The sequence below is a fragment of the Camarhynchus parvulus genome, chromosome 1, assembly GCF_901933205.1.
Source record: "Camarhynchus parvulus chromosome 1, STF_HiC, whole genome shotgun sequence".
In the NCBI taxonomy this organism is placed as follows: Eukaryota; Metazoa; Chordata; class Aves; order Passeriformes; family Thraupidae; genus Camarhynchus; species Camarhynchus parvulus.
Genome location: NC_044571.1, coordinates 88329020 through 88355701, shown reverse-complemented (window position 1 = coordinate 88355701; position 26682 = coordinate 88329020). Strand labels below are relative to the sequence as shown.

Below are 26682 nucleotides of genomic sequence, written 5' to 3'. Positions count from 1 at the left end.
CGGCGCCGCCCCCGGGGTGGGCCGAGCCCGGGGCCCGCCAGGACCCCTTTTCCTCCTCCTCCGCCTTCTCCTCGCGGAGCCATGGCCTCGCTGCTGTGCCTCAGCCTCCTGGCCGCCGCCGCGGCCGCCACGTCGCCGGGCCGGCTGGTGCCGTTCGACCTGCTGTACGCGGACGGCGTGAGGGCGTACCTGGCGCGGGACTGGGCGCGGGCGGCCGAGCTGCTGCAGCGCGCCCTGCACAGCTACGCGGGGCTGCGGGCCGCCCGCCGCGCCTGCCGCGCCGCCTGCGCCCGCCAGGAGCCCTTGGGCGGCGGGCCCGGGCGCTGGGAGGCCGCGCTGCTCGGGCCGGTGCTGCAGCGCGCCCGGTGCCTGCAGCAGTGCCTGGGCCGGCGGCTGCGCCCCGCGCCGTCCGCGCACCGCGCCAGCCGTGCCGTGCTCCGTGACTTCGAGCGCAGGGAGCCCTACAACTACCTGCAGGTGGCCTTCTTCCAGGTGGGCACCGGCCCCGGGCGCGGGTGGGAGTGTCCGCCTCCCGGGGTGCTGTCGTGCACGGCAGGGGACGGGTGTGGCGCGGCTCTCCTGGAGGGTCGCCGGGCAGCCGGAGGGTGGACGCCTTTCCCTCAGCCTCGAGAAGAGACAGCCGAGAGGGAACCTTACTGATGCGCATAAATATCTGCAAGGGGGTTGCCAAGGGAATGGAGCCAGGTTCTTCTCACTGGTGCCAGCCACCACAAGAGGCAACAGGCAGAAACTGATGCACAAGAAGTTCCACCTTTAGGTGGAATATTAGGAAGAACTTTACTATGCGACTGACCATACACTGGAACAGATTGCTCAGAGCAGTTGTGGAATCTCCCTCACTGGAGACATTCCAAAACCATCTGGATGCAATCTGGTGCCATGTGCTGTAGGACGAGAGGTTGGAGCAGATGACCCACGGTGGCCTCTTCCAATCTGACCCATTCTGTGATTCTGGGAAGCCGGGAAGCAGCTGGGGTGAGGGGTGGGTGTGAACAGCAGAGACCTGCAGGAGCATGACAGGCACTGCTGCCTTTTCTCCACAGCTGAAGAAGCTGGATCAGGCCGTGTCTGCCGCTCACACGTTCTTCGTGGCTAATCCCCAGCACCTCCAAATGCGGGAGGACATCGAGAAGTACCGGCGAATGTCAGGGGTGAAGTCAGACAGCTTCCAGGACCTGGAGGCCACGCCACACTGGGTGAGGGCTCAGTGCAGAGCCACGCATGAGCAGCTCTTAGTCCACTAGGGACCGGTCTGGGACCCTGATCTGTTCCTGCACAAAGGCCATGGCTTGAGACAGGCCCCCATACACAGAATCATAGAGAGATTTAGCCTGGAAGGAACCTTTAATGATTGCCTAATCCAAGTCCCCTGCCATAGGCAGGGACGCCTTCCACTAGATCAGGTTGCTCAAAGCTCCATCCAATCTGGCCTTGGAACACTTTGAGGGATGGGATATCCACAGCTTCTCCGGGCAACCTGCTTCAGTGTCTCCTAACAGTTATCATCAAAGTATCTTATCTCCAGTCCAAAATATATTTTATCTTCCATCAAAACACTTTTTCAGTTTAATACTGTTGCCCCTTGTTCTGTCACTACAGGCCTTGGTCTGAAGTCTTGCTCAGACCCCTTTGTGTCTGAAAGGCTGCAGGAAGATCTCCCTGCAGCCTTCTCTTCCAGGTGAGGACAAACTCCACTGCGAGTGTGACAGAGAGACTTTTTGATGACAGTTATTTGGCTTTAGTGTGGGATTTGCTGTCACTGTGTGGTTGACTGTGCAGGAGCAGGCAGGCCCCTTTATGTCAGCACCATCCTATGAGCAACTCAGAAGTCTTGGGACATCCTTTGGTGTCACCCACACCGATGAAGGGACCTGGATCTGTCCTTCACAGGAAGCATATGAGACTGGTGTGCAGCACTATGGTGCAGATGAGTACCTGCAGGCCGTGGCCAGGCTGGAGGAGTCACTCTCAGAGGCACTGTCAGCACTGGAAGAGTGTCGTGCCCTGTGTGAAGGGCCTCGGGAGGATGAGGACGAGGAGGAGAAAATGCAGCCTGGCCTGTATGAAGCCATTGCAGGTAGTGTTAGAGGCACAGAGGGTTGGGTAGGAAGGCTGTGCTCCCCACCCTGGGCACATCCCATCACCCTGCACTCCTGTCTGGAAGATGTGTGGGCTACTGCCTTTCTTGCTCCTCTGTCTTGCAGCCCATTATATTCAGGTTTTGAAGTGCAGGCAGCAGTGTGTCCTGGAAATTGCCACAAAGCCGGGGAGAATTTCTGCCACAGAAGATTTCATACCCTCTCATCTTGATTTGCTGCAGTTTGCCTACAGCCAGGGTGAGCAGAGCCACAAACCAGCAGATTGTGCGGTGGCACCCCTTGTCCTTTGCCTCTGATCCTGGAGGGCAGCTTGTTGTGGGGAAAAATGGCACGCTGACCTGAGCTCTACTTCTGTTTGCCCCCTAACTCTTCCCAGAACCTCTGTTCAGGACTGTGGCCGCCTTGGGAGATGTCCCTTGTGGTCTCCTTCAGTCTCATTGCCCAGGTTCTGTGGTGTGAGGCTGTTCCCACGTCTTTCTCCAGCACACTTTGTCAGGCCCTTGTTCCAGCTATTTGCTGAGTGTTTTATACCCTCTTTTTCAGTACCTGGCTCCAGACCAGGCTCCCACTTCCTGCCTAGAGGCTCCACATGCATCTCACCTCAGCAGTGGTGTTCCTTCTGAGGCAGCCCTACCTGCTGAACTGGTGGCCTGGCATGACACTGGTCATCCTGTCACTCTGTCACTTCACACATCCCTCAGCCCTTCTTTTGCACACCCCTGTTCCTCCCCACGCTGACCCAACTGTTTCTTATTTCCTCTGTCAGACCACTGGGGAAACTTGTATGTCAAAGATGCTGCTAGACCCCTCATCTTGTCTGTTGCATGAGGGAGTGGTACCATCTCTCTTTCAAAATACACTTAATTTTAATATGTTTCTTCTAAACCAGCTCCCAACAAGTATTAAAGGCATGCCTGTTCTGTACCAGGTTCATTCCCCTCGTTGGGTGGAGGCCCTGCAAGGCAGGGGCTGGTGTGTATTGGTGTAAGGCCAGCTGCCAGGTCCTGGCAGGGACACTGGGTGCTGCTGGCCTGTACACATCCCTGCTCAAGTCTTTCAGAGACATCTGTGTTTGCTCTCTTCTGTCCCTGCACAAGTTGGGAACCAGACCCTGGCCGCTGAATGTGCTGCGTCCTACTTGCTGTTCTATCCCACGGATGAGCCCATGCTGGAGAAGATGAAGCAGTATCGCGCAGAGCTGGGAGAGGACGCCGCTCTCACAGCCAGACAGGTAGTTACAGCTCCAGGTCTGTCCTTGTTGGTCCTGCCCTGTCCCACAGGACAGGATCACAGTCCAAGAGACAAAAAGGGGAAGGTGTTTCACTGCAGACATGTGCCAGGGCCAGGACTGAAGAATCTGGAGTTTAGTCTGTCACAGTCAGTGTCCTTTGAGGACAAAAAGGGGCTTTAATTGTGCACAACAGTGGGATGGGACAGGCTTCTGCCCTGGACAGGGATGGGGTTGTCTTTTGTGAGGTGGTTGTTTGACAGTCTCTTTGCTTCCTTAGAGTATTCAGCATTATGTGCAGAGATCTTTGATGGAGAAGAAGTTGATTTATTATGCAGTGGAGCATCTGGGAGAAACTTTTAATGACCCTGTAAGTAACAATACCATCTTAATCTTCCTGACATGGTTTCACCAATTGTTCACTATCTCAGTTATCAGAATTCACTTTAGTAGGCCATGATCCAGAAAGGATCAGATGCTGATGAGGAGGACCCCCAAGTCCTTATGAGGTGGATATTTAAGGCCTTTCTTCTGCTCCAGGACTGAAGTTAATTTGAAATTGCTGCTGTAACCATAAGCATTGGTTCAATATTCTCTCCTGAGAAGTGGGCCACAGTGGTTGGTCTGATACTCACTGGAGAAGCAGTGCGAGGTTTGTTGTGGTCTGAACCACCTGTGTTTTTTTCCTTACAGGATCTTTGGACTCCAGATGAGCTGATTCCCGAAAACCTGAGGGAGAAACACAGGTAAGATTGGGCAGGTCAGCTAGGACTGCAATATAAGTAAGGGTGGTGCAAGGAACAGTAATGTGTAGAGAAATGGGCACAGAAGGAACAGGAAGGATGTGAAATGCTGCTACAGAGAAGGGTGGGGCATAGCTCTGTGTACTGACAGCCCTGGTCTCTGTTCTTTCCCTTGCTCCCGAGAGAGGATCAGGAGAAGCAAAAGCAGGAAACTCTGGATGTGGAAGAGAGGGAGAAGAGGGGTGAGTAAAAGAGCTTGAAGGAGGTCTTGGATGCAGTCAGCCAGACTTACTCAGGCTAAGTGCTGTCTTCCACCCTCAGACATTTGAATGCTAGCATATATGCAGACTGACTTGAATGGCTCAGCAAATCTTCTCACTGTTCTTTTCTTCCTCTTTGATGCATGTGTAGTCTTGCAAAATCTCACTGTGTACGTGTCTGGCATGCAAACTCAAAGGGCACTGTGGCTGGAAAAGCTGAGGACAGCCTGAATGTGTGACAAGCCTGTGGACATGCAGATCCCTGTTCAGTGTGCCAGCAGTATCTACATCAAACCTGGTTCAGCTCAACCAGCCCAGCTTCAGTCAACACTTTTCTGAAAGGGACACGAAGGCAGGGGCTGGAAAATGGAAACTGGAAGCAGACAATGTAGCTTGGGCAAGTCTTTCCCTGAAAAGCAGAAGTCCAAGGGGTTTGTGGCTGAATGATGCAGGTTGCAGTGCAGAGTCTCATGTTCTTGCTGGTCCCCTATTCTTATGTGTGGATACAGAGCCTCTTGAAGGGCTCAGTCATGGAGTCTTTGCTTGAAATGACCACAAGTGGTTCTCTGCTGTGGCACTTGTGAGAGCAGAGCCTTCTAAGGGCCTGATGAGGGCATTCCTCATCATCCAGAAGTCAGAGAGAGTGGGAAAAAAGGCCAAAGATCAAAAAGCTAAATCATCAGCTAATATCCAGTGCTTCTCTTTGGGGTGAAGAAAGCAGAAAGATTCACCAGAGATAATTCTTGGATAAGATGTTGATGAAAGATGGTTGAAAGGACGGTTGATGGAGGTGTTTACCTGCTTCTTTTCTCCAGAGCCTCACTCCAGTAGGCTGGACCTGCTCTGCTGCTGCAATCCACAGTGCACTCAACTTCCCCCAGCTCCCTGCTGCTCTCCCAGCAAGTCCCAAGTCTCTGCTGGCTCCTGAAGCACGTGCTGTAGGCCAGCTTCCCCAGCTGGTGCCCTGGATCCCCTGAAGCATGTGAGGGGTCTGCGAGGAGCGGGCTCTTCTGGGGAGCTGTCCTGTCTTCTCAGAGAATGTAGAGTGTCTCTCCACTTCCTTTTCCAGGCTGGGGGTTGGTGTCTGAGGGGTTCTTGTCCAAAGCCTGCTCATGCCTATCTGTGCTTGCTTCTCAACAGGTGCTTTGCCTTTTGAGGGTATTGCTGTCACGATGGATTCCCAGCAGATGAATGGAACCCAGCGGGTTGTGTTTGACAGAGTGCTGACAGAGTCTGAGTGTAAGGACCTTCTCCAACTGACAAAGGTGAGGCCAGGATCCCGTAAGAACTCCTGTGTGAACTTTCCTCCTCAGCAGGCAGGGCAGTAGGGTTTGCATGGAGGAGAGCTGGCAGCCTAATGCATGTCATCTGTATCCTTCTGTTCCAGGCAGCAGGGGAAGCAGGAGATGGGTACCGGGCAAGGCGGTCACCTCACACCCCACATGAGAGATTTGAAGGGTTAACTGTTTTGAAGGCTGTGCAGGTAAAATGCATCTGTGAGTCTGCTGCCTTCTTAATTGTGCAGAAAGAGAGTTTGCCACCTGAGTGTTTTGTTCTGTGGATTGCACTCTGGGTGGTGTCATGGGTGTGCTGTCTCCCTCACAACACTTGTGGTCTTCTCTGGCCTGCTTCCTCCTCAGTCACATTCAGGGATGTTGTACGTGGAAGGCTTGACAAGTGCTTTCTCTTCTGTGAGGCAGGGTTTGGGGACTGCTTGTCCCTGTGAGGTAGCCCTACAGACGTGCTTAGTTTAGAGTTGGAGAATAAATTAAGGTAGAAGGAGCCTCTTGAGGTCTCCAATCTGACCTCCAGCTTGCAGCATGTCTAATTCTAAAGCTCGATGAAATCCCTCGATTCTTTGCATAGGCAAGTTCTGAACATTTCCAAGGGTGGAGATTCTCCAGCCTCTCTGGGCACCTTTTTTGGTGCTGTACCAGTCTTGTGAGGGTGAAATTTTTCTTCATATCTAGCCAAAATTTCTCTTGCTGCATCTTTTGTCTGCTGCCTCTTTTCAGTGTGTCTCTCTGAGGAGACATTGTCTCCATCTCTGTAACCCTCTTTTAGGTGACAGGAGGCTGTACTTAGATGTTCCTTTGGCCTTCTCTTCTCTAGACTGAAGAAAGCCAAATCTTTTGGCCTCTTTTTCTAAGTCATGTGTTCCAACATTCCTGCCATCTTAGGACTCTTCATTCAAGACTCACTTCAGTTTCCAAATATCTCTTGTGTAGTGGGACACCCAAAATGATGCAGCTTTCCAGATGTGGCTTCATGGGCCAAGGAGAAGGAAATAATTGCTGTGCTGTACAGTTGTACTCCTGAGTTATAATTGAGAAAATATGTTTTTTTCTTGCCTGAGTGACCACAGGAGACAAAGGTCTCTTCTTCTGTGCTGTGTACGTGTATCAGTTCTTTGTAAGTATTGTAACAGACTTGTTTTTCACTTGTAGCTGGCCCAAAATGGGGACGTGGAATGGAGAGACGCCAAATTGCTTCTGCAGGCTAGTGAGAAATCTCGGAGAATCATAGAGTCCTATTTCACTCCTGGAAAGAAACTCCATTTCTCATTCACACACCTTGTGTGCCGCAGAGCTGTAGATGGTAAAGAACCTTTCATCCTGTTAGTCTGTGAGAGTCTCCTCGCTCCCAGCCATGTGCTCTCAGGAGACTATCCTCCCTTTATTCTCACTGTATCCCTTTCTCTCTGCTTTATTCTTTCTTGAAGCTGAAAGTGTCCATATTCCTTTTTGTATGTTTTCAGGGGAACAGGAAGGTCGCATGGATCTTAGTCATCCTGTCCATGCTGACAATTGTCTCTTGGATCCTGAGGGGCAAGAGTGCTGGAAAGAACCTCCTGCCTATGTGTACAGGGACTACAGGTAAGAGCACCTGCATTAGATCATATGAAGATATCCCTGGCCCCATCAGAGGATGAGCTTAGCTTATAGAAACCTGGTGATGGTTGGCTCAAAACCATCGAGGATTGTAGCATCAGGCAGAAGGCTGCATCAGCAGCTTCAGAACAAGGTGTGAAACACCTTCCCTGGGCTGGGAAGACCTGCCCTTTTTCCCTCCTTGCTTGGCACAGCCAGCTTTAACAGAGAGCAGAATGAGGCTGGGAGGGTGCACAGATTAGAACCACGATATCAAACTGCTATCTTGTGGGTCTGCCGCAGTGCTACAGTCAGCTGCCAGCCCTTTTGACAGGCTGTTTCTTGTAGTCAAATTCCATCTTTTATAGAATTCTGTGAATTACAGGAAAGGGATAGTCAGGCTCCTTGGATTCCTTTCGTTTGAGCAGTCAGTGTACTTCAGTGCCTATTCTCTCAAGATTCACTGCAAATACTTTAAGTTGGGTTTTTCCATTCCACGTGAGAGTTTATGTTTTTTCCAGCCTGTGGCAGGTTTTGTTACTCCTCTGTGAAAGAACCTGAAATATAGTTTAATGGTGATGCCAGTTGTTGCACACTGCAGCCAGATGAGGTCAGTTCACTACAGCTGATTCCTCCTACTTGCCATCTCATCCCTGAGCATCCAGAAATTTTACTTGTCTTTTCTTTGAATGGTAGCTGTATCCAGAGCAGAAATCTCTAAGCAGCTATGATGAAGATATGGGACTTAGAGGGAATTCCATTATCATTGAGTTGATTCCCTTTGGATACCAGTGTTTACTTGGTATAACCAGATTGCAAAATTACCAGACTTTGTTGTGCAACCAGTTAGATCTCTGTCCCTCCTTGAGAAAGCTGTCCTGTCCCTTCACTGCTCCCTGGGTTCTCTGACTTCCACTTGAATAGATGGTAAAATACCTTCTGGGGATCTATGCCACTGAGCTATTTTTGGGAGCATCCCTGTCCTCTTGCAGCTCGAGCTGTGACTGCCCAACCATCTTAAGGGCTGAGTTCTTGCAGTGTCCTTTTGAATGAAGTGCCTGTGTTCCAAACTTCCTGGATCTTTCCTGTGAATCTGTGCTATGGGCATTAATGATAATATTGAGCAGGATTGGACCCAGGGACCAATCCAGGCCAGCATCCAGTGATGCTGCTCTAGGTGCACAGTACTCCTGTGTGCTGTTCATGCGCATCTTCATCTTCTCTTTTCATTAGAAATTTCCCCTATGGCACCATTCTGAGTCCTTTTGCCACAGTCCAAACTGCTGAGATTGAGCATGTAGTGTTTCCTTGGAAAATGCACTATTTTTTCAAACATTATGTGGGTAGCCCAATCTGCTTTTAGTACCCCAGTGTTACATTTTAAGACCATTTTCCATTGGCTTCTTGTCCTCCAATTACCCTTCTCAGAAATGGAGTCTAAAGCCCTGCAGACTATTGAGGTCAGGATAACACTGTTTATGCTTCAACCATTATCCCTACTTTCCTGTCCCTTTGGATGTGAGAGAGCTGTCCTTGCTTTTCTCCACTCATGTCACCCCTCTGGCTTCACAGCCTTATTAAAGCCCTGTGGCAGAAGAGCTACAACTTCCTGGGTTCCAGGGCTGGTAATCCTCTCACTGCCCTTATGTCCTTAACATTGCTTCAGCAACCACAGTGTTCATTTGTATTTCTTCCTCTCAGTCCCATTAGTTAAGAGCCTGTGTTGTTCCTCTGATGTTTTCTATCAGCTTAATTGAAGACCAAGAAGAACCCGGGCAGTTTGTGGTCCATTCTTTCACCTGCTTGACTGTGGGCTACCTGTGCTGTACAGTGGCCTCGCTGCTTCTCTTTTTGTATAACTTTAGTAAAGAAGTTTCTTGGTTTAATTTTCTTTTCTAAATGCACCAGGCCCCTTTTGGATCATTCCAATTCTAATGTTACCCTGAAATTCCTTGGCTGTTAAGACACGGCTTTCTTTGCTGATCACTCTCCTCTTCCAGAAGCTGGATTATTCCCAACCTTGAAACATAAACAATAGGTTAGAAACAAGGTCTATCAAGCCCAGGGTATTGTCACAACAGTGCCACAGATGCATGCTGTGGGGGATTAAGAACAAGCCAAAATAAAACAGGACAAGTGTGTAGAGCTAATTCCCTGGCATACTCTCCCAGCCTCCTATGGCTTGCAGCTCAGGGACTCCCCTGAGCTAGGCACTGCTGTATTTAACACCCTCAGATGGATTCTCCTGCTAACTGGTCTACTTGCTTTTCAACCTGTAACAAGGAGTGTGGGGAAGCACCTGGGGGTAATAAGCTTCACCATACATATGTACTCTTTCTTTTTGTCCACAGTGGCATTCTCTACCTCAATGATGACTTCCAAGGTGGAGGCCTTTTCTTCACTGAAATGGACACTGTGACTGTCACAGTAAGTCTGGGACTGGCCAAAAGAGGGAGAGAGGGCTGAGGGTGAGACTTAGTCTGTGCAGGAGGAAACCGGTTGGTTATTGGATCCCACCACACCAAAAACAATCCAGTGCTGGTGCAGTGTCAGATTCAAATAGGGGCAGCTAAAGGGAAATTGAGGCAAATCTCAGACAGGGGAGTTTGACTCTTTCCTAGCTGAGATTTTCCAGGCTCTTCCCAGTCTGTGGGTGTCTGTGACCTTTGTTATCCCATTGATTCTCTCTGTCCCTCTCCAAGGCCTGCCTTGCTCACAGACTGGCTGTAGATGCCTAGCAGCTCTCTGCTCTTCCACGTTCCCGCAGGCAGTGTCACCTCTGTAGAAGGACTGTGTCATCCAGAGCAGGGGTCTGCTGGCTTCACAGTCTCTTGTCTCTCTCCTGGCAGGCCGAGGTGCGTCCCAAGTGTGGGAGGCTGGTGGCCTTCAGCTCTGGCAAGGAGAACCCCCATGGCGTGTGGGCCGTGCGGCGCGGCAGGCGCTGCGCCATTGCCCTCTGGTACACGCACTCCCCGGAGCACGCTGAGCAGGTGAAGGGCATGCTGAAGGGACAAAGTACCTCCAAGTGAGATCAAATCTCACTGAGGAACAGCTTCTGGGCTTTGCCTTGGGGCAGGGCCCAGGGCAGCAGCTGGGGGTTGCCCTTGGACAGGGTGTGTGGTGGAGGGGCCAGCCTGGGATGGGTCCTGCAGAGGGGGATTGGGCTCTGGAGAGGTCAGGTGGATGTGTTTTGTCCAGACCCCAGCAGGAGGATTCACATAATTTCTGTCTCCATGGCTGCAGGAACGGGTGAAGGCAGAGGAGCTGATGGAGAAGAGGGCCATGGAGCAGGACCAGCCTGGTGGAGATAAACATCAAGGAACTGATGGCAGCAGCAGATCCTCCTCAGAGCCTCGTGCTCCCAGCCGTGCAGCCAAGCCTGCAGATCAGAGACAGAAGCCTGGCTTGGACAGGAAGCAGCAGCCCAAGGTGCTACGGGCCAGAGATGAGTTTTGAGTGCATGGGGACCTGTGGACTGTCACACAGCCTGGCCTGGCACGTCACAGGAGGACGGAGACCACGGAGGCCTGGGGCAGTGTAGTAGTGTGGTAGAGCTGTAGTGATGGGGAGGGGTGCAGCTTTCTTCTCTGTGATGTCCCAGCAGCTGAAAAATGGGAGAAGGACACAGTGTGGAAGTCAGTGACACAAGGAGCTTTCTTCACTGCCTCACTGTGTTTGTCTCACTCAGAAGTAAGAAGACAAGGTTTTCTCACTCCGCTCCTCTCACTGCCAACTTCTTGGCTATCCAGGGCTAAATCTGACACGGGGAGGAGGAGCCTGGAGTCTTTCAGTGTGGGCTGTCTCATTCAGGAACTTAAAACTAAAGCCTTTGAATTTCCTAAGCACATGCAAACTCCAGAACCTTGCAAAGTGACCTGAGACAGGAGAGGTGAAGGACTGTGAATATACAGAATAAAAGCCAAATGCTGGACAACAGATATTGATGGGAGCTTGAGTCTGTATTACCAGGGAGATGTGTACACTTGTTTCTGATTGAAATTTAATTAACAAATTATGGGAGGGGATTGAGCCCTCAGTGAAAGATAACAGAGTATTTACCCAGATGTCAGCTACTTCCAATAAGGGAGAGCAAGAGAGAAAGTCAGCTGTGACGTGGCTAATGTGGAAAGGGTGAGGAGTGCCTTTAAGAAAAAGCACTGTACACTCACATTTTCCTGTAGCAAGACCTCTCTTTTTTTTTTCTTTTGTTTTCATTTTTTCCTCCCTCTCCATGCACTAAATTGTCCCTGAAAGCAGAAGAGAGATTTTGTTTATCATTTTCTACCCTGATAGAAAGACAATCTGCTGTCACTGCCCAGGGGATTAGTGTCCCGAGATGGGATTATATTGTAGCCAAATAGGAATTGAATGGGGTGGATATGGAGTATCTAAAAGAGCAGTGACCCTTTTCCTGGGAAGCATTAGAGCAAGAGATCAATCTGTGGTCATGACATACTCAAGCCTTGATGAGTTGTGCATGGAGAGACCCCAAGTGCAGTTCAAGTGGAAGAAATCTGTAGAACCAGGGCCAGTGGTGTAAGAGGTGGGTGAGTGATCCCCTTGTCACTGTTGGCACAGGGCCCCTGCTCCATGGGAAGGGAAGTCCTTCCTTAATCTGAATCCTGACGCTTCTTAGCATGCAGGCTTGGGAAACCTGTGCTGGCAACCCTTTTTGCTTCCCATGCCCTCCCCAGGGTCCCAGGAAAACGTTTGATTGTGCATTTCAAATTTCCTCTCCCTGGCGAGGGGCCTGTCGCATCCCAGCACCCACATGTCCATCCTGATGATTTGTTGGGGATGCTGGCTGGTTCCTGGTTGATGAGGACATGCTGGGGGATGAGGGGCCAGTGTCCACATCTCTGGCTTGCTTTGCCCAAAGGTGGCCTGGGTGATTAGACTGATGGCCTCCTGACGTCAGATGAGATCCGTTAAAAGGTATTTATCTCAGGCTTGGGCCAAAGCCGCGGGAGAGATTAAAAGAGATTGAGGCCAAGATAATCCCCTCGCAGCATCCCACTAAAGTGGCTGCCAAAAGGCATGCCACCAAATCTTTTGCCACCACTGGCCCCTGTGCCCAGTTCTGTTTTCCCCATCCAGAGCCCCATTTGCAGCCAAGAGAGGGTGTGGTGGCCCTGCCATTGGTTTTCCCTTTGCAGGCCCTCTCTGGCGGCATCATCCCTCTTTCTGCCCTGCCCAGGACATGAGTGGCATGCTGTCCCTGGGAAAACAGGAATTCCTATGACTGTGAGGTACAGCAAGCCCTGCCCTGGTGGCTGATAATCCTAGGCTGTTCTGGCTAATCTTCACTTTATTAGTTTGTTGCTGATATAAACAGAGGGAGTCAAATCCGCCTGGGATTGTTTCTTTCCCTTCAGGAGCAGTGTGCTACTCTCTCTTTTCACCCCTCCCCATCCACCTGCTTTGCATTACGTCCCAATCCGATTTCCCCAAGTCTCTGGTGTCTGATTTAATTTGCCTGACGCTGCTCCTGGAATCAGCCCTCCCCCAACCCCTCCCGTGCACAGCCTTCCAGCTCCCCATGGGGAGATCAGTCCTGGGAGAGGCTGAGGAGCAGAGAGGGAGCGAGGGACTCGCTGGGTGGACAAACGGGACTGCCTGGAGACTGCAGAGGTACGAGGGACTTCTGGGCAGGGAGGAGCCATTCTCAGCAAGGGAGGCAGGCTGTGAGGGTCCCATCCAGAGGGGACTGCAACCCACCTTGCTCTACAGATCCCGGTAAGTTTGCTGCCTTGCGATGCCTGAGGTCACCTTGGTGAACCTGGCATTGGGACCCTGAGTTTCTTGGAGTGATGATGTGGGGAACCTTTGAAGGGCTCATCCCATCAGAGGATGAGGGAGGGTAAGATCATGGAAAGGAGTTGGGTTAGCACTGAGGTGTCTTCACAGTGGTGGATGGGTTTTGCACTGGGATGGGGTTGCTTGTTCTCCACTTGGCAGGTAAATCTCACCAGTTTCCAGGCTGGAGTGGGAGGGTAACATCTCTCCTGATCAACCTGGCACTCGCTGCCTGTACACAGCCCTGCACTCCCAGTGCACCCTGTGCAGACCTCTTTGCAGCTGGCTGCTGTTCTGGCTGGAGAAGGAGCCTCAGAAAGCAAGGAGCAGAGCAGGGTAATTTTATCCTGACCTTTGATCTCCATCACAGGAGAGAGGGATCATCTCTGTATCCGGCTCTGCAAGGAGCCCGGGGTCACCAGGGCGAGCCTGTGAAGCTGGTCAAGGATTACACAGAGACCCAGGGACACTGCCTGTTCCCACTGAGTCCTTCTTGCCCCTTTCCCTGTTCCATTCACAGCCCTCTCCCAACATTTCACAGAGCAACCACTCCTTCCTCAGCGTGGGGGAGCTACCCAGGAGCAGATAATAAGAGGGTTCACCTTGCCTCTTTTTCTCACCCATTCCTTGCACCCTTATCCCCACCAGGGAGTGATGCAGGTGACTTGGAGGGACAGCTCCCAGGGAGCAAGCTGGGCCACCTCCATGGCATCGTGCAAGGGATGTGGCCACTGCTCTGCAAAGTCAGGGTGTGGCAGCAAAAGGCAGAAGATGGATGATTCCAGATCCCCCTCTGTCTTGCAACTCAGCAGAAGCATTTGATCTGCTATGAGCAGACACCAAAGGACTCAGGATGGGTTTAGTTGCCCACAGACAGGAGTGCTGCAGCAAGAAATTTGTTAGAAAAGCCAGGAGGGGGAAGAACTGTCAAGTTGGAGAGCAGAAGAAATAAAACGTGATTTCCAAAGCCAAGCTGTGAACTGGCTGAGCACAGCTAAGGCAGAGCTCAGAACAGGGCTAGCATGAACCAGCCAAGCCCAGGCTCTGTTTGGTTGTGCCCTGCTTGCTCCTGGTGGTCCTTGCAGGAGGCAAAACTCTGGAACTGCGCTGGTGCCAAGGTCCTCCTGTCAGTAGCTGTGCTGAGAGTGGTGAATTGTTTCTTTCAGAGGTACCTAAGGACTTGGTTTCCTCTTCTGCTTAGCATTCCCTGGAAAGAGCCCTTACTTCCGGAAAGCACCAAGTGTGCACCATTTAAAAACTTTTCACATTAAAACTAGCCTGGGCAACCACCATGAGCAACTGTGAGCTGATCCTTAGATCCACTATAAATGTGTATCCCTAAGGTCCTGCTGGTCAAGGCAGGAACGTACCTTGGCCAAACTCCATTTCCCTTTCCTCTTTTCTTCCCCCATTTTGTTCCTCCCATTTCCTGCCCTAAATTTACATGACCATAACGAGCTGCTCTTTTGCACACCTGCCCTGCTCCTCCTGGGAGGCAGCTGTGCTACGCTGGGGACACCTCACTCTCCACAAATTGCACTGGGACATGACAGATGGAGGCGACAGGCAAAGATGGAGCTATTATTATCACTCATCTGTGGCTCCTTGTCCTTCTGAGGCTGAGAACAATTCCCAACTTCATTTAGAGTGTTCCCTCAGAGGGATTTAAAGGTTCGGACACAGTCCTGAGCTGCACCTTCTCTATATTTAGCCCTTTTTATCCGTCCTCGACATCCTGCCCCTGCTGTTTGATCTGCCTATGGCTCTGAAAGCCCCTCAGCTGGTCATGCAGCTTTACTGAGCAGTGAACTGCCATTCCCTTGCTAGTACCAGAGTTGAGAAACAACCAGAGAAGGGAAGAGGGTAGTGAAAAAGCAGGAGCAATGAAAGGCAGACTGGGATCCGACAGGTAATGAGGAGGATGTGTACAGCCAGCTTCACCGGGAGCAGAAATTGGAAGGAAGGGAGAACAAGGTTCCCACCTCTGTGCAGGTCTGGGTGGGCAAAACCAGAAGTCTACAAATAAAAATTGGGACAGGTGGATGGACAGTGATCTCAGAGAGCCAAAGGTGTATGAAATAACAGCCTGAAGAACTTGGGAACCAAGCAAAGGAGGCTGGAAGGAGACAGTCAGGGGGAGGAGGTTACCTAGCAGGAAAAGGCAATCCAGTGCTTAGGATCGATGGATCAGTCCTAAGGAACACTGGAGGAGGGCAAAATGTGGGCCACAGTGGTAGGGCTGGCTGCACAGGGTGGCTGGAAGTTCAGGTGTTCCACTTGGTGCCATAGACTGTGACTAGAGCAGGATGGAGCCTTGCAGCCTGACTGTACACTGAAAATGAGGGGCAAACACCCAGCAAAAGGAGGATGTGCAGCCTCTGACTGAAAGCTGCAAGGCCTTCCCCAGCATCTCCCTGCTCTGTCAGACAGCTGGGAGGTGCAGTGGAATGCCAGCCCTCTCCCAAAGGAGGGGAAGTGCACGGAGGTGGGCTTTCATGGCCAGGCTCACTCAATGAGGTGCAGCAGTGCATCCTTGCTGGGATGAGCCCCCTCATTGCTGTTCTGTTGGAATGGGAGAAGAAAAACCAGTGGAATGGGCCCAGCTCAGGTGCTGGTCTGTTCCTGTCCTTAGCTGGAGGAGGCTGAGGCTGGCAGCCCCAGGCCGTGGCTGTGGCACGTTCCTCTGGGTCCTGGCAGTGCTGCCCTCCTGCTCCCTCACCATTCCTGGGGCTGGCAGCCCCATTCCGTGCATGGGCAGGGAGCAGGGAACCGTCAGCAGTGCTGTGCCTCTATCCAGCCTTGCAGGCAGCAGGGCATAAGTCTCTCTCTGCAAAGCATATCCTGAAATAGCTTCCTGCTGGGATAGCCTCCCAGGAGCTAGGGGAAACCTGTGTCTCGTTCTCTTTCCTGCACTCAAAGCCATGCCTCAGGAATCATTGAACAAGCAAAAACTCTCTGTGCCTGGGGGAATCAAAGGAAAGCTGTGGAGACATTCAAGGGAAGGAATTCTTAAAGGAAACTCAAAATGCTTTACCAAGCAGCCAGCAAAGGTGGGACTTGGGAGCTGCATGGATGTGCTTGCCCACAGCAAGAGAGCAAGTCTGGCATGGAAGGACCCAAAGCCTCACTGACCAGAGGAAATGAGGCCTTCAGGCAACAGGGATGGAAGTGATGTGACCCACGGGAACTGGGAGAAAATCTGCAGATGATGCTGGAACATTTCTTGGGCAACACCTGGAGCACATCTGGACACACATCCATCCAGGTGAAATGTTGGAGCAATTAAAGGTCACGTTTGTCTACAAAAGTGGGAGATGCTAGAATCACTGATGGAGATTTAAGTGCACATAACAAGAAAGAGAGAACAAAACAGAGGTGCTGTATAATGACACAGTGCACCTGCATCTTGAATATGGATTACAATTCTGGCTCCCTGCTCTCCCTGCAAAAACATATCATCTCTGCTCTGTAAACAATGAAACAAAGCTCACAGAACAGCAGACATAATAGGATGTAACAGCTTACATGGGAGGAATGACTAAGTTTGCTCTGCAGTCTGGAAATGGGACAGGTATGACAAAGATGTATGAAATACCAAGTGATGCAGAGGTGAATAGAGACCAGTTATTTGCTGATTCTTCCAACTCAAACTATAGCTACTGTCAAGTGGAACCAGTGCCACTGGGAAGTGATGGAAGCAGGAACTTCTTTGCAGAGCCTGCCACCCAGCTGTGGAAATCATCACCATGGGGCACTGAGGAGGCTGAACTTGGCATGGGCACAAAAATGGTGTGGACAAATGCACAGAAGAAAAGAACATCAAGGACTTGCATACAGTAATGCTGCTCTAGCTTTGGACGTCAGTGAAAAGCTGGGGCTGGGCAAGTAGGAGATGTACCCCTATCAGCTTATGCTATTCTTAGATCCTTGCCCAGGCATCCACCTTTCTTTTTGTTTTATTTTGGTTTGGTTTTTTGTTTGGTTCGTTGGTTTTGGTTTGGTTTGGTTTGTGATGTGAAACTGGAAGGGAACTCTGAGAGAGCACCTCAGCAGCCCCGTAGATTTCCTTGGTGGTCAGAGAGTTGGTTGGTCCTGCCTGGTGAGGCTTTGCTTAGGACAAACAGTGGGAAATAGCCAATGGGCTCCCCCCATCATGTTTCCTCCTCCTGGAGCTGAGATGGACAGCTCAGCCATGAACAGGGAGAAGCTGATGAAGAGGACCCAGGGCTTGGAATGGAGAGGTTAAAAATGAGTGGACAGGTGTGGCCAGAACATCAGCAAGAGGCTCTGGAGTTCTTTAGCTTCTGTGCGTGTATGTGTAAGAAGGATCCAAGACAAAGTGGACTTTTGATCAGGCCCAGCACCATCTTCCCAAATGCTAAGGGCTGTGGCCAGATACAGCACAACATTATTGAGTATTAAGCCAAGAAATTGTCATCAATCCTTTGTCAGAATACCTACATTTCTGTAACTGAGCAGCCACATTGGTATCCTATCTAACTCACACCTCTCTCCTTTGACCTGTCTCCCCAGAATCCAGGCTGCCCCACGTGGAGGAGCCACCCCTAGGTCAGAAAGATGGGGGAAATGGAGCAGATGAAGCAGGAGGCTGAGCAGCTGAAGAAGCAGATTGCGGTAATGCTGGCAACAGCCACGGAGCTGCTGAGAGCATGTCTACCCCCCACTGCATGCCCAAACTTTCCTCCTCAGCCACAAGCTGGAGTTGGGCTTTCTCCATCTACATTCTTGGAGCCCTCTGCAGGTCTCCACAGCCCTTTAAATGCCAGTGGAGATCTTCCCACCATGGTGGGGGGAAGGGAGAGAAGAGGGGACAGGGGTCCCACAAGCGTAGTGAATCCCCAGGATCTCCTCTGTCTGTGAGACAGCTGGTATTCTGTCAGGTGGGAGAGTCTATGGAAAGGGTGTAGCACAGTGAACATGATGCTGAGCAAATTTTGGCTCACTTTCCTGACAACTGACTGGTGTCAAGGTGCCCTGATCACGGGCAGATATCCTCCTGTGGTGGCCACAATCCAAACACAGCAAAGCCACAGTTTCTACTGCTAGTAGCCCTCAGACAGTGACCCCAAATTTCACTTGTCATTGCCTTCCCCTCACGTTTTTAATTTGTCTCATCTGCTGTTGTCTCTTCTCCAGGATGCCCGGAAAGCCTGTGCAGACACAACGCTTGCTCAGGTAAGGGACAGGGCTGCCTGGGCAAGCTAGCACCACTCTGAGGGGCTGGTGTCCAGTCAGGAAGGAGTTAGGAGGCAGAGATGTGGAAAGCAGTACTGCTAGTCCAAGATAAATTCTTTCTCTCCTGCCACCCTTTCTTTAGATTGTGTCTGGAGTGGAGGTCGTTGGACGCATCCAGATGCGGACCCGAAGGACCCTGCGGGGACACCTGGCCAAGATCTATGCCTTGCACTGGTCCACAGACTCCAAGTGAGAGCTGCTGCTGGCCTGCTGGCTGCAGGACAGCACATGGGTGTGAGGGGCCGGACAGCCATGGGTGTGAGGGGCAGGAAGGCTCTGATGAGAAGAAAGCCGCTAACATGACCTTGTTCCTTTCTCACAGGCTTATGGTCAGTGCCTCACAAGATGGGAAACTGATTGTGTGGGACACATACACAACTAACAAGGTAGGAGCCAGGTGGCTGCAAACCGGGACGCTGGAGTGGGTCCTCTTGGAGATGGTGTCCTTGACCTGCTCTCTCTGCTGCCAACAGCCCTGACACAGTTTCTGGTCCTCCCAGGTTCATGCCATCCCTTTGCGTTCCTCCTGGGTCATGACGTGTGCCTATGCCCCCTCTGGCAATTTTGTGGCCTGTGGAGGCCTTGACAACATGTGCTCCATCTACAGCCTCAAGTCCCGTGAAGGCAACGTCAAAGTGAGCAGGGAGCTCTCAGCCCACACAGGTGTGTCCACTGCCTGCAACTGAGTGCACCCTGCTTCCAAACTTCACCCTTTTATCCCTCCCCTTTTCTCATATTTGCTTGTTCCCGCTTCCCAGGATACCTCTCCTGCTGCCGATTTCTTGATGACAACAACATTGTGACTAGCTCTGGAGATACCACATGGTGAGTGCTCCCTCCTGCATCCTGGTGACATGATCTCTGCTCTTAGCACAGCAGCAAGTGCAGTCCTTGTGCTCTTCAGCTCTCCACTATCTATGGAGGAATTGCTCCTACACAGGGAGACCACAAGGAACACCTTAGGAGGCCCAATCCATTCTTCCTCCCTTGGCAGAACAGATGCTTCTTTCCTCAGCTGAGGCCAGGCCAAACAGTAGGGACCATGTCAAAAGTTCTCACAAAGAACAGTGTCATTTATGCCAGGACAGAAAGAGTTTTAATTTTATGTGGAGCATGCACACATTCTCCACTTCTCAAGTCCTCCCTCTGTGCATGGGCACTGCAGAGGCAGTGCCTTGATCCTTTGGGTCCTGGTTCTCAAGGCTCGCTGTGCTGTGACTCTGAACAGTCCTGAGTCTTTATTCACCCCACCCATCCCAATACCTGCTCTGGAAGCACCTTTTGACCAAGGAAATGTGGCATTTCCATCAGAGATCAGGGTTACACAGGGTTTGTTTGCCGGGCTGTGCTGTGGGATCCCGCTGAACAAGAGCTTTGCACCTTACAAGCATGGACACAGAAGACCTTTTTCAGCTGTTTGCTATTTTTTTGCTGTTTGTGTCCCTCTTACAGTCTCTCAGTATTCCCTTCAGCTGTTACACTTGTATGCTAAACTTCACATACCCCCAGCCTTAGTCTAACTCTGTTTTGGCAAAGGTACTGCCAACAACAGCTGTGAAGCTATCTCCTGTTGTGTACAGCTGACTCCAGGGATGCTTTCACATATTTTCCCGTGCAGTAACCACGGCATCCCTCCTTTTGTTTGTGAGTGGGACAGCTCCTCAGCCTGGCTGTGGGTCTGCTCTGCCTGGGCTGGCTCTGAGAGCTCCTCTCCTCTCCTGTCCCCTCCTGCAGCGCGCTCTGGGACATCGAGACGGGGCAGCAGAAGACTGTGTTCATTGGTCACACTGGAGACTGCATGAGCTTGGCTGTCTCCCCTGACTTCAAACTCTTCATCTCGGGGGCTTGTGATGCTACTGCCAAACTGTGGGACGTGCGGGAGGGCTCCTGCCGCCAGACCTTCTCCGGGCACGAGTCCGACATCAACGCCATCTCCGTACGTACGCTCTCTGCACAGGGCTGGGGAGGAGAATGGGAGGTGGAACAGCTCCAAAACAGCTTTGGGACAAGGTTGAAAGAAGCTGTCACAGTCAGCAGGGTAACAGGTCTTAGACCTTGGCCCCATATCCAGCCTGAAGCAGGGAGTGCCCAAGCTCACTGAAGTTTGGAGGAGGGTTCTCCCCAGGCACCAGAGCATCACAATCTCGGACAGGCAGCACACCGTGGTCTGTGGAGCTGAGCACCTTGACACAGGAGCTGGTCCAGCTTTGCTCACAACAGCTGTTGGCAGCTGTGCTTCAGGCATGCTCCAGCAGCCCTGACACAAGACTCAAGAGAGGCAGCAGGAATACCTAACTCAGCTGAGGTCAGCTCCAGACAGAAGAGGTAGGATCACAGGGAGATCTTCTGAAGATTAAATTTTCATGGGAGGCAGCTCAGACATTTGGGAGGAAGCACCTCCCTCAGAGCTGCAGACATGGCAGGACAAGACACATGGCAGACTATTCCTTGTAGCTAACCAAATGCCAGCTTCCTGCAGTCTGCTGCTCAAACCACCCTCCACTGATATCAGTTAGTGAAACCTTTCTCAGTTACCCCATGCTCAAACCACCCTCCACTGACATCCATCAGTGAAACCTTTCTCAGTAGTCCCATGGCTACCTTGCCAGCCACATGGTTTTCTGCCATACCTGCTCCTGAGGAGCCCTTTATTTACTCCTCAGAGCAAGACCACAGAAAATGAGCATGTATGAGAAGGCTGGGATATGAGGATCAGACAGAGGAGGGCTCTGGTAGCCAGAATTATGACAGACCTCAGCTGGGGGATAATGGGTGAATACTTGTCAAGGCCCAACCTAACAGCTGGAGTTAAAATAATCCTTCCTCAAGCACTGAGATATCTTGCCATTTGTTTTCTTGGAGTGGAAGGGGTTTATTAGGCCTTATGAGAAGCATCAGTCTCCCCCTTCAGCAGATTCAAATTTCATGATCCAGTGTCTGGTCCCACCAGGTTTTCCTGCCTCAGTGGCTTCCCGGTGGTTAGCAGGGGGGGTGATGAGCTGAGGAATTCCCTCGGGATCTGAGGAGAACCTCATTCAAACATGGTGTGTGCCCTCCCCAGTTCTTCCCCAACGGCGAGGCCATCTGCACGGGCTCCGACGATGCCACGTGCCGCCTGTTTGACCTGCGGGCAGACCAGGAGCTGATCATGTACTCGCACGAGACCATCATCTGCGGCATCACCTCCATCGCCCTCTCCCGCAGCGGCCGCCTCCTCTTCGCCGGCTATGACGACTTCAACTGCAACATCTGGGACTCCCTGAAAGCAGAGCGTGTGGGTCAGTGGCTCCTCCAGATCCCTCTTTCCCTCCCTGCAAGGTCTCCTCTCCCTGCCTCAGGGATAATAAGGCATTTATTTTTCCTGAACATAGGAAGACATCCTGTAGTGACTGAAACCCAGCAAAGCTCCCTCGTGCTTAGGGAGCACACCAGAACTAGGCCAACAACTCTCACTGGCCTAGAAGAGATATTGGTTTTAATTGTTAAGGAAGTCAAGCCTTTAAACAACGTTGATCAAGGGGGACAAGAAGGTTCCCATTAGCTAAAACTGCTATAGAATATCCTACTTCCTCCTAGTCTGCCAGTTCCAGGTACTCACAGTGCCACTTGGTGGCCAGGCACCAAGCCAAGCATGCACCTGGGCGTCCATCCAACATCTTTGGATGCTCATACACAGAACACACAGCATTTTTCTTTCAGATGCGGCCCTTACCTTCTGAAAAGTCATGAAACAGAGCTCACTAACAGCACTACTGTTTCTCAGCCTTACCAAGGACCCTATCCTCAGTCTTACTGTTGCTCCAGGGTGAAAGCAGTTGTATGAGGAATCAGCTGGCCAGGTGAAAGCAGTTGTATGAGGATTCAGCTGGCCTTGCCTTCCCAAGAACCCCTTGGGTGGTGGTTGTATGCCACACACAAAAGTTCTTTGGCACATTTGCTCCCATTCTCCATGTACTGACTGCAAGAGGCTGTGCAGGAACAGACAGGGCCACACATGGCATGTAGGCACAGCCTGTGCCACACGTCCCCTCAGCAGGGCCACCCTGTCACCTCTCACAGGCCCCCCTTCACTGCCTGACCTCTTCTTTCCCACCTCAGGAATCCTTTCTGGCCACGACAACCGAGTGAGCTGCCTGGGGGTGACAGCAGATGGCATGGCTGTTGCCACTGGCTCCTGGGACAGTTTCCTCAAGATTTGGAACTGAGGACGGCAGCATGGAGGGGAAGAGCAGCGGAAGCACGGCCCACAGCCCAAGCCCATGCAACACAGCATCAGCAGCTGAGCACAACAGAAATGCCTACCTACCACTCCCACTTGTCTCTAGACACAGATCACTTGTAGGAGTCGCCCAGAGTGAAAGGAGATCAGGGAGGAGAAGCAGGGGGAGCTGGGGAGCAGGAGAGCAGGAGCACAGGCACTGGCCCTTCTCTCCATCTCTAAACAGCCCCAGCAGTTTCCAGCCTTGTGCAGGCTTGAAGACCTGTTCTTTATGTCTCAGGACTTTGCAGTACAATTCAGACACCCTGCACCTTCCTTCAAACACCTCTGCCCACACTGGTACCCCTCCTCCTCCTCCTTCAGAGACCCCTCATGCAACACCCACCCCAGACTAAGCTCTCTCCCTGCTTGGACTCTACCTAACTTCTCTGTGCAGCTGTCCTGTATCCATGCAGGCAGCCTCAGAGACACACTGGATTTGAGATTTCTGTGGCACCACCTCAAACATAAATCTAGAGTAAATTTGGCTCATTTTCACAGGGGAACACTTAGCTCAAGTCCTATCTATGCATAAAGGGGGGAAAGGCAGCCTTCAGACCTGCCAGAATAGCAGGGACTATATCTATTCTTTTCTTAGTTCAAGTCTTATCTATGCATAAATGGCAGAAAGGTAGCCCTCAAGACCTGCCAGAATATCAGGGAATATTATATTTATTCTTATTTGTTATCTGCTTCTTGCTGTTCCTTCCCTCTTTGCCTCACTCCTGCATTGTGTGGTGACCCTGTCTGACCAGTAGCCATCAGCCCATGTTTTCAAGTCTGTTTAGATCTTCATAGCCCAGGCAAATAAAGAAAGCTCACAGAAGCACTGCAGGCTGTGTTCTTTCCAGCATTGCAATGAGCTACTGCAAACAGAACTCCTTTCCTATGACTATTGCCTGCTGGTCTCAACCAGTCAACACCTCATCCACAGCCCTTGCTTTAGCTCACATCCTCAGGGGAGGGTGTTCCTCACATGCTGTAGGTGAGAAGAGGCTGGAGTTGGGATAGTGAGATGCAAGTGCATCCTTTCAAAGCTTGGATATTTTAGCTCAGTTACACAACCATTTTTCTCAGCCCTTATTCCACTTGTTGGCTCAGAGCAACATCCTGGGGGGCCCCAGGCTCTGCTGGGAAAATTGGAGATTAACAAGGGTTAGTAACTTACCAACAGAAGGTCAATATCAATTGACAACACTATCTCACGTTATTTTGGATCTCACCCTCACACAGACCCTTGCCTAACGCAGTTTCAGGCCAGTGTAGGAGCAGTACAACTCCAGAGGTGACACTGGATAGACAAGGGTTTCCTGCAGGGAGCTGCAGCTTCCCCACTCACACTGTTGTACATGGATTCAAGGCCATACCCTTCAGCATGCTCCAGGCAGGGGACAAGGCAGTTTTAAGGCTAATGGAAGGCTGAACCATTTGCTCCTGAGCCCTTGTCCCAGAGAAAATATTGTGCTGAGCAAGCACAATATCAGGACACACAGTCAGCAAAGGCTGAACACAAATTTATTTACTAGAGATAAAAACTCCACGGAAAAACCAATACAGCTGATATACAGTAAAAGAGACAAAGTCTGTGCTATACATTACACATGACAAACTGGGAAGAGTAGGGAGAAATCTTTCCCCAGCAGGGATAGGTGAGAAATGTGACCACTGCTTTGGGGCTTCAGTCTATTGTAGGATTTCTTCCCTCTAGAAAATTCTCAAAACACAGGAGCAAATTATAGCAAGATCCTGCAAAAGGAATGTCTAGTTCTCCACAAAAGGGCACTCTTGGTTCTCCTTGTTCAAGTCACTCCAAGCACAGTTCCCAGATTTAAGGCTCCTGCTCAGATCCACTTCCTTCTTCTCCCCAAGGTTCTCTCCCAACACGTACCTCTTGCCCTAGAGAATAAAAAACCCAAACACAGAGTGTAAAACACAAGTTTATCGAAGGTTAGCTAATTCTCAGCAGAATATGTAGCCTATTTTCAGGCCATTCAGCCTGGATTCTCTTGTGACAACGTACAAGAGTGACTTTTTTCTACAGCCCAGAGAGAAAGAATGCACTCAAATGAACAATTTCACAGTAAGGCCAAAGACAGACACTGAACAAGACTCGGAGACATTTAGTGACAAGACTGACCCACAGAAAAACACTTGTGAAGTTTCTAGTCTCTACAGGCCTAGGAGGCCACAATTCTCAACTGGGACCCTACAAGATACAGAAATTGAAGGATTTGGTTTTTTTTTCAGTTCAATCTCCCTCCCTCAGCATGACCCATTAAGCTTTACCTGGCGAGGGGCAGGAGCACTGGGGGAATTATCATCTCGTAGAATGCTGAGGGGAGAGCGGCCAGTTCCTCCAGATGTTGCCATGAATTTGTTGTTGGGCTTGTGTCTCAAGGGCTTGCTCACTAGTTGACAAAAGGAAACACACCAGCACATCACAGCAAGGCTCAAAGGTCCTGAATTTTAAATGCCTCCTGGCCTTTATCAAAAACTTACCCAAGGGCTTTGAGGCAAAGGGATCACAGAAAGGTTGATGCTGGAAGTGAACTCTAGAGAACCTACTCCAGCAGGGTCACCTAGAGCCCATTGTCCAGGGCCATGTCCAGGCGTCTCTTGAATATCTCAACAGAGATTCTGCAACCTGCTCCACTGCTTGGTCACCCTCATGGTGAAAAAAAAAGTGCTTCCTGATGTTCAGGAGCTTGCTGTGTACCATTCTGTCCCCTTGGCCTCTGGTCCCATCACTGGGCACCGCTGAAAAGAGCCTGGCTCACCCTTCCTTCAGGTATTTGTATCTATTAACAAGATACCCCCTGAGCATTTCCCTCTCCAGGCTGAACAGCTCTCAGCCACTCCTTCGAGGAGCAGACAGAGCTTTCTAAAACACAGTCTGTATCAAAGTCTCTCAGCAGTGCTGAGCCTTAGAACAGAGATGTGCTGCCCACCCTTGCTCCACAGCTCTTCCCAATGAAAAACTAGAAGGTCCCTCTGGACAGGCTCCACAGTCACAAACCTATTTCGGAGTGGAGAAGAGTTGGTGCATACCTCTAGATTTTGAATACTGTTTAAAACCAATTTCTCATCCCTGGACAGAAATCTGTTCGGTAACATAGCAGTTCCCAGAGGGTGTCCCGGCCGCAGAGGCTGCAGGCGGCGGAACACAGCCGAACTGGGGGTGCGACAGGCTCTGCCGGGGAGCACGCCTGGAGAAGGCACCCCAACCCGACGGTGCCGAGAGCCCCGACTGCTCACGGCCCATCCCGGCAGCTCTCCGGGCACACGGAGCCCCGTCACCCGCGCACCGAGCACTTACCCGAGGAGAGGCCGTGCCCGGCCGGGCGGGCGGGCCGGGCCTGGCTGGGCGAGGGCTGCCTCTCCGCCTCTTGGCCCGCGGGCAGGGAGCTCCGCCGGGCCGGCTCCTCGGCGGGGCCCGCCGCTGCCGGAGGCGCCGGCTCGGGGGCCGCGGTCTCGGCCCCGAAGGCCTCGCTGAGCTGCTTCACCAGGCGGTCCACGCTGTCTGCCGGGGACGGAGGGGGCCGGGGTGAGCCTCCGAGTCAGGCAGCCCCCAACCCGCCCGCCCACGGCCGTTTCACTCACCACTCGACACGGCTCTCATGGGCGTGCGGGAGATGCCGGGCGTGGGCGACCGTGGGTCGCGCTCCTGGCCGGTGCCCGCCGGCGGCTCGGCGGGGCTGGGCTGCGGGCTGCCCGCCGGGGAGCTCACCACCTGCGGAGAGGGCAGCCGTGGGGGCGGCGGGCCGGAGCCACGCAGGGGGAAGCGGCGGCGGGAAGACGCCTACCTCGATGGGGGTGCGCAGGATGCCGGCGGTGGGGGAGCGGGGGTCGGTGACGTGGGCCAGGTGCTTGTTGCGAGGTGCGGCCGGGGTGGTGGGGGCGCTGCCGGAGGCGCCCATGGCGGCGGCGGCCGCACTGCGCCCCGGCCCCGCCGGACGCGCCGTTCGAATCTCCCGCGCGCCGGGCGGTGCCGCCTTCCATTGGCCACTGCGCAGAGGGCGGGGCTCGCTGCGCCGCGCCCACCTCCCCGCCCCGCCAGCCCGTCGGCTCCGCAGTCCCCGCCCGTCACGTCCCGCCTCGCCCCGCTGTCAATCTTCGGAGGCAGTCCCGCCCCCTCGCCCCTTGGTACGCCG

General features: G+C 52.1%; 3 protein-coding genes across 3 annotated transcripts; 2 read left to right on the top strand and 1 right to left on the bottom strand.

Moving 5' to 3' along the window:
* Nucleotides 1-19: 19 nt before the first annotated feature.
* P3H3 (prolyl 3-hydroxylase 3) lies at nt 20-11352 on the top strand. Its single transcript, XM_030960178.1, has 15 exons — nt 20-492; nt 1065-1217; nt 1912-2098; nt 2226-2357; nt 3218-3351; nt 3629-3718; nt 4042-4094; nt 4275-4333; nt 5492-5616; nt 5739-5834; nt 6799-6949; nt 7110-7227; nt 9573-9648; nt 10071-10211; nt 10465-11352. The coding sequence occupies exons 1-15, from the start codon at nt 82-84 to the stop codon at nt 10675-10677; spliced, it is 2139 nt and encodes a 712-aa protein (XP_030816038.1). The 5' UTR covers nt 20-81; the 3' UTR covers nt 10678-11352.
* Nucleotides 11353-17566: 6214 nt separating this feature from the next.
* GNB3 (G protein subunit beta 3) lies at nt 17567-22478 on the top strand. Its single transcript, XM_030946001.1, has 9 exons — nt 17567-17652; nt 18175-18213; nt 18356-18462; nt 18596-18659; nt 18774-18936; nt 19032-19098; nt 20008-20209; nt 21335-21551; nt 22372-22478. The coding sequence occupies exons 1-9, from the start codon at nt 17596-17598 to the stop codon at nt 22476-22478; spliced, it is 1023 nt and encodes a 340-aa protein (XP_030801861.1). The 5' UTR covers nt 17567-17595.
* Nucleotides 22479-24027: 1549 nt separating this feature from the next.
* On the bottom strand, nt 24028-26510 carry CDCA3 (cell division cycle associated 3). Its single transcript, XM_030946015.1, has 5 exons — nt 26335-26510; nt 26132-26261; nt 25848-26051; nt 24818-24939; nt 24028-24427 (listed from the first exon to the last, which is right to left on the bottom strand). Exons 1-5 carry the CDS (start codon nt 26446-26448, stop codon nt 24293-24295), a joined length of 705 nt encoding a protein of 234 aa, XP_030801875.1. The 5' UTR covers nt 26449-26510; the 3' UTR covers nt 24028-24292.
* Between the last annotated feature and the right edge of the window lie 172 nt (nt 26511-26682).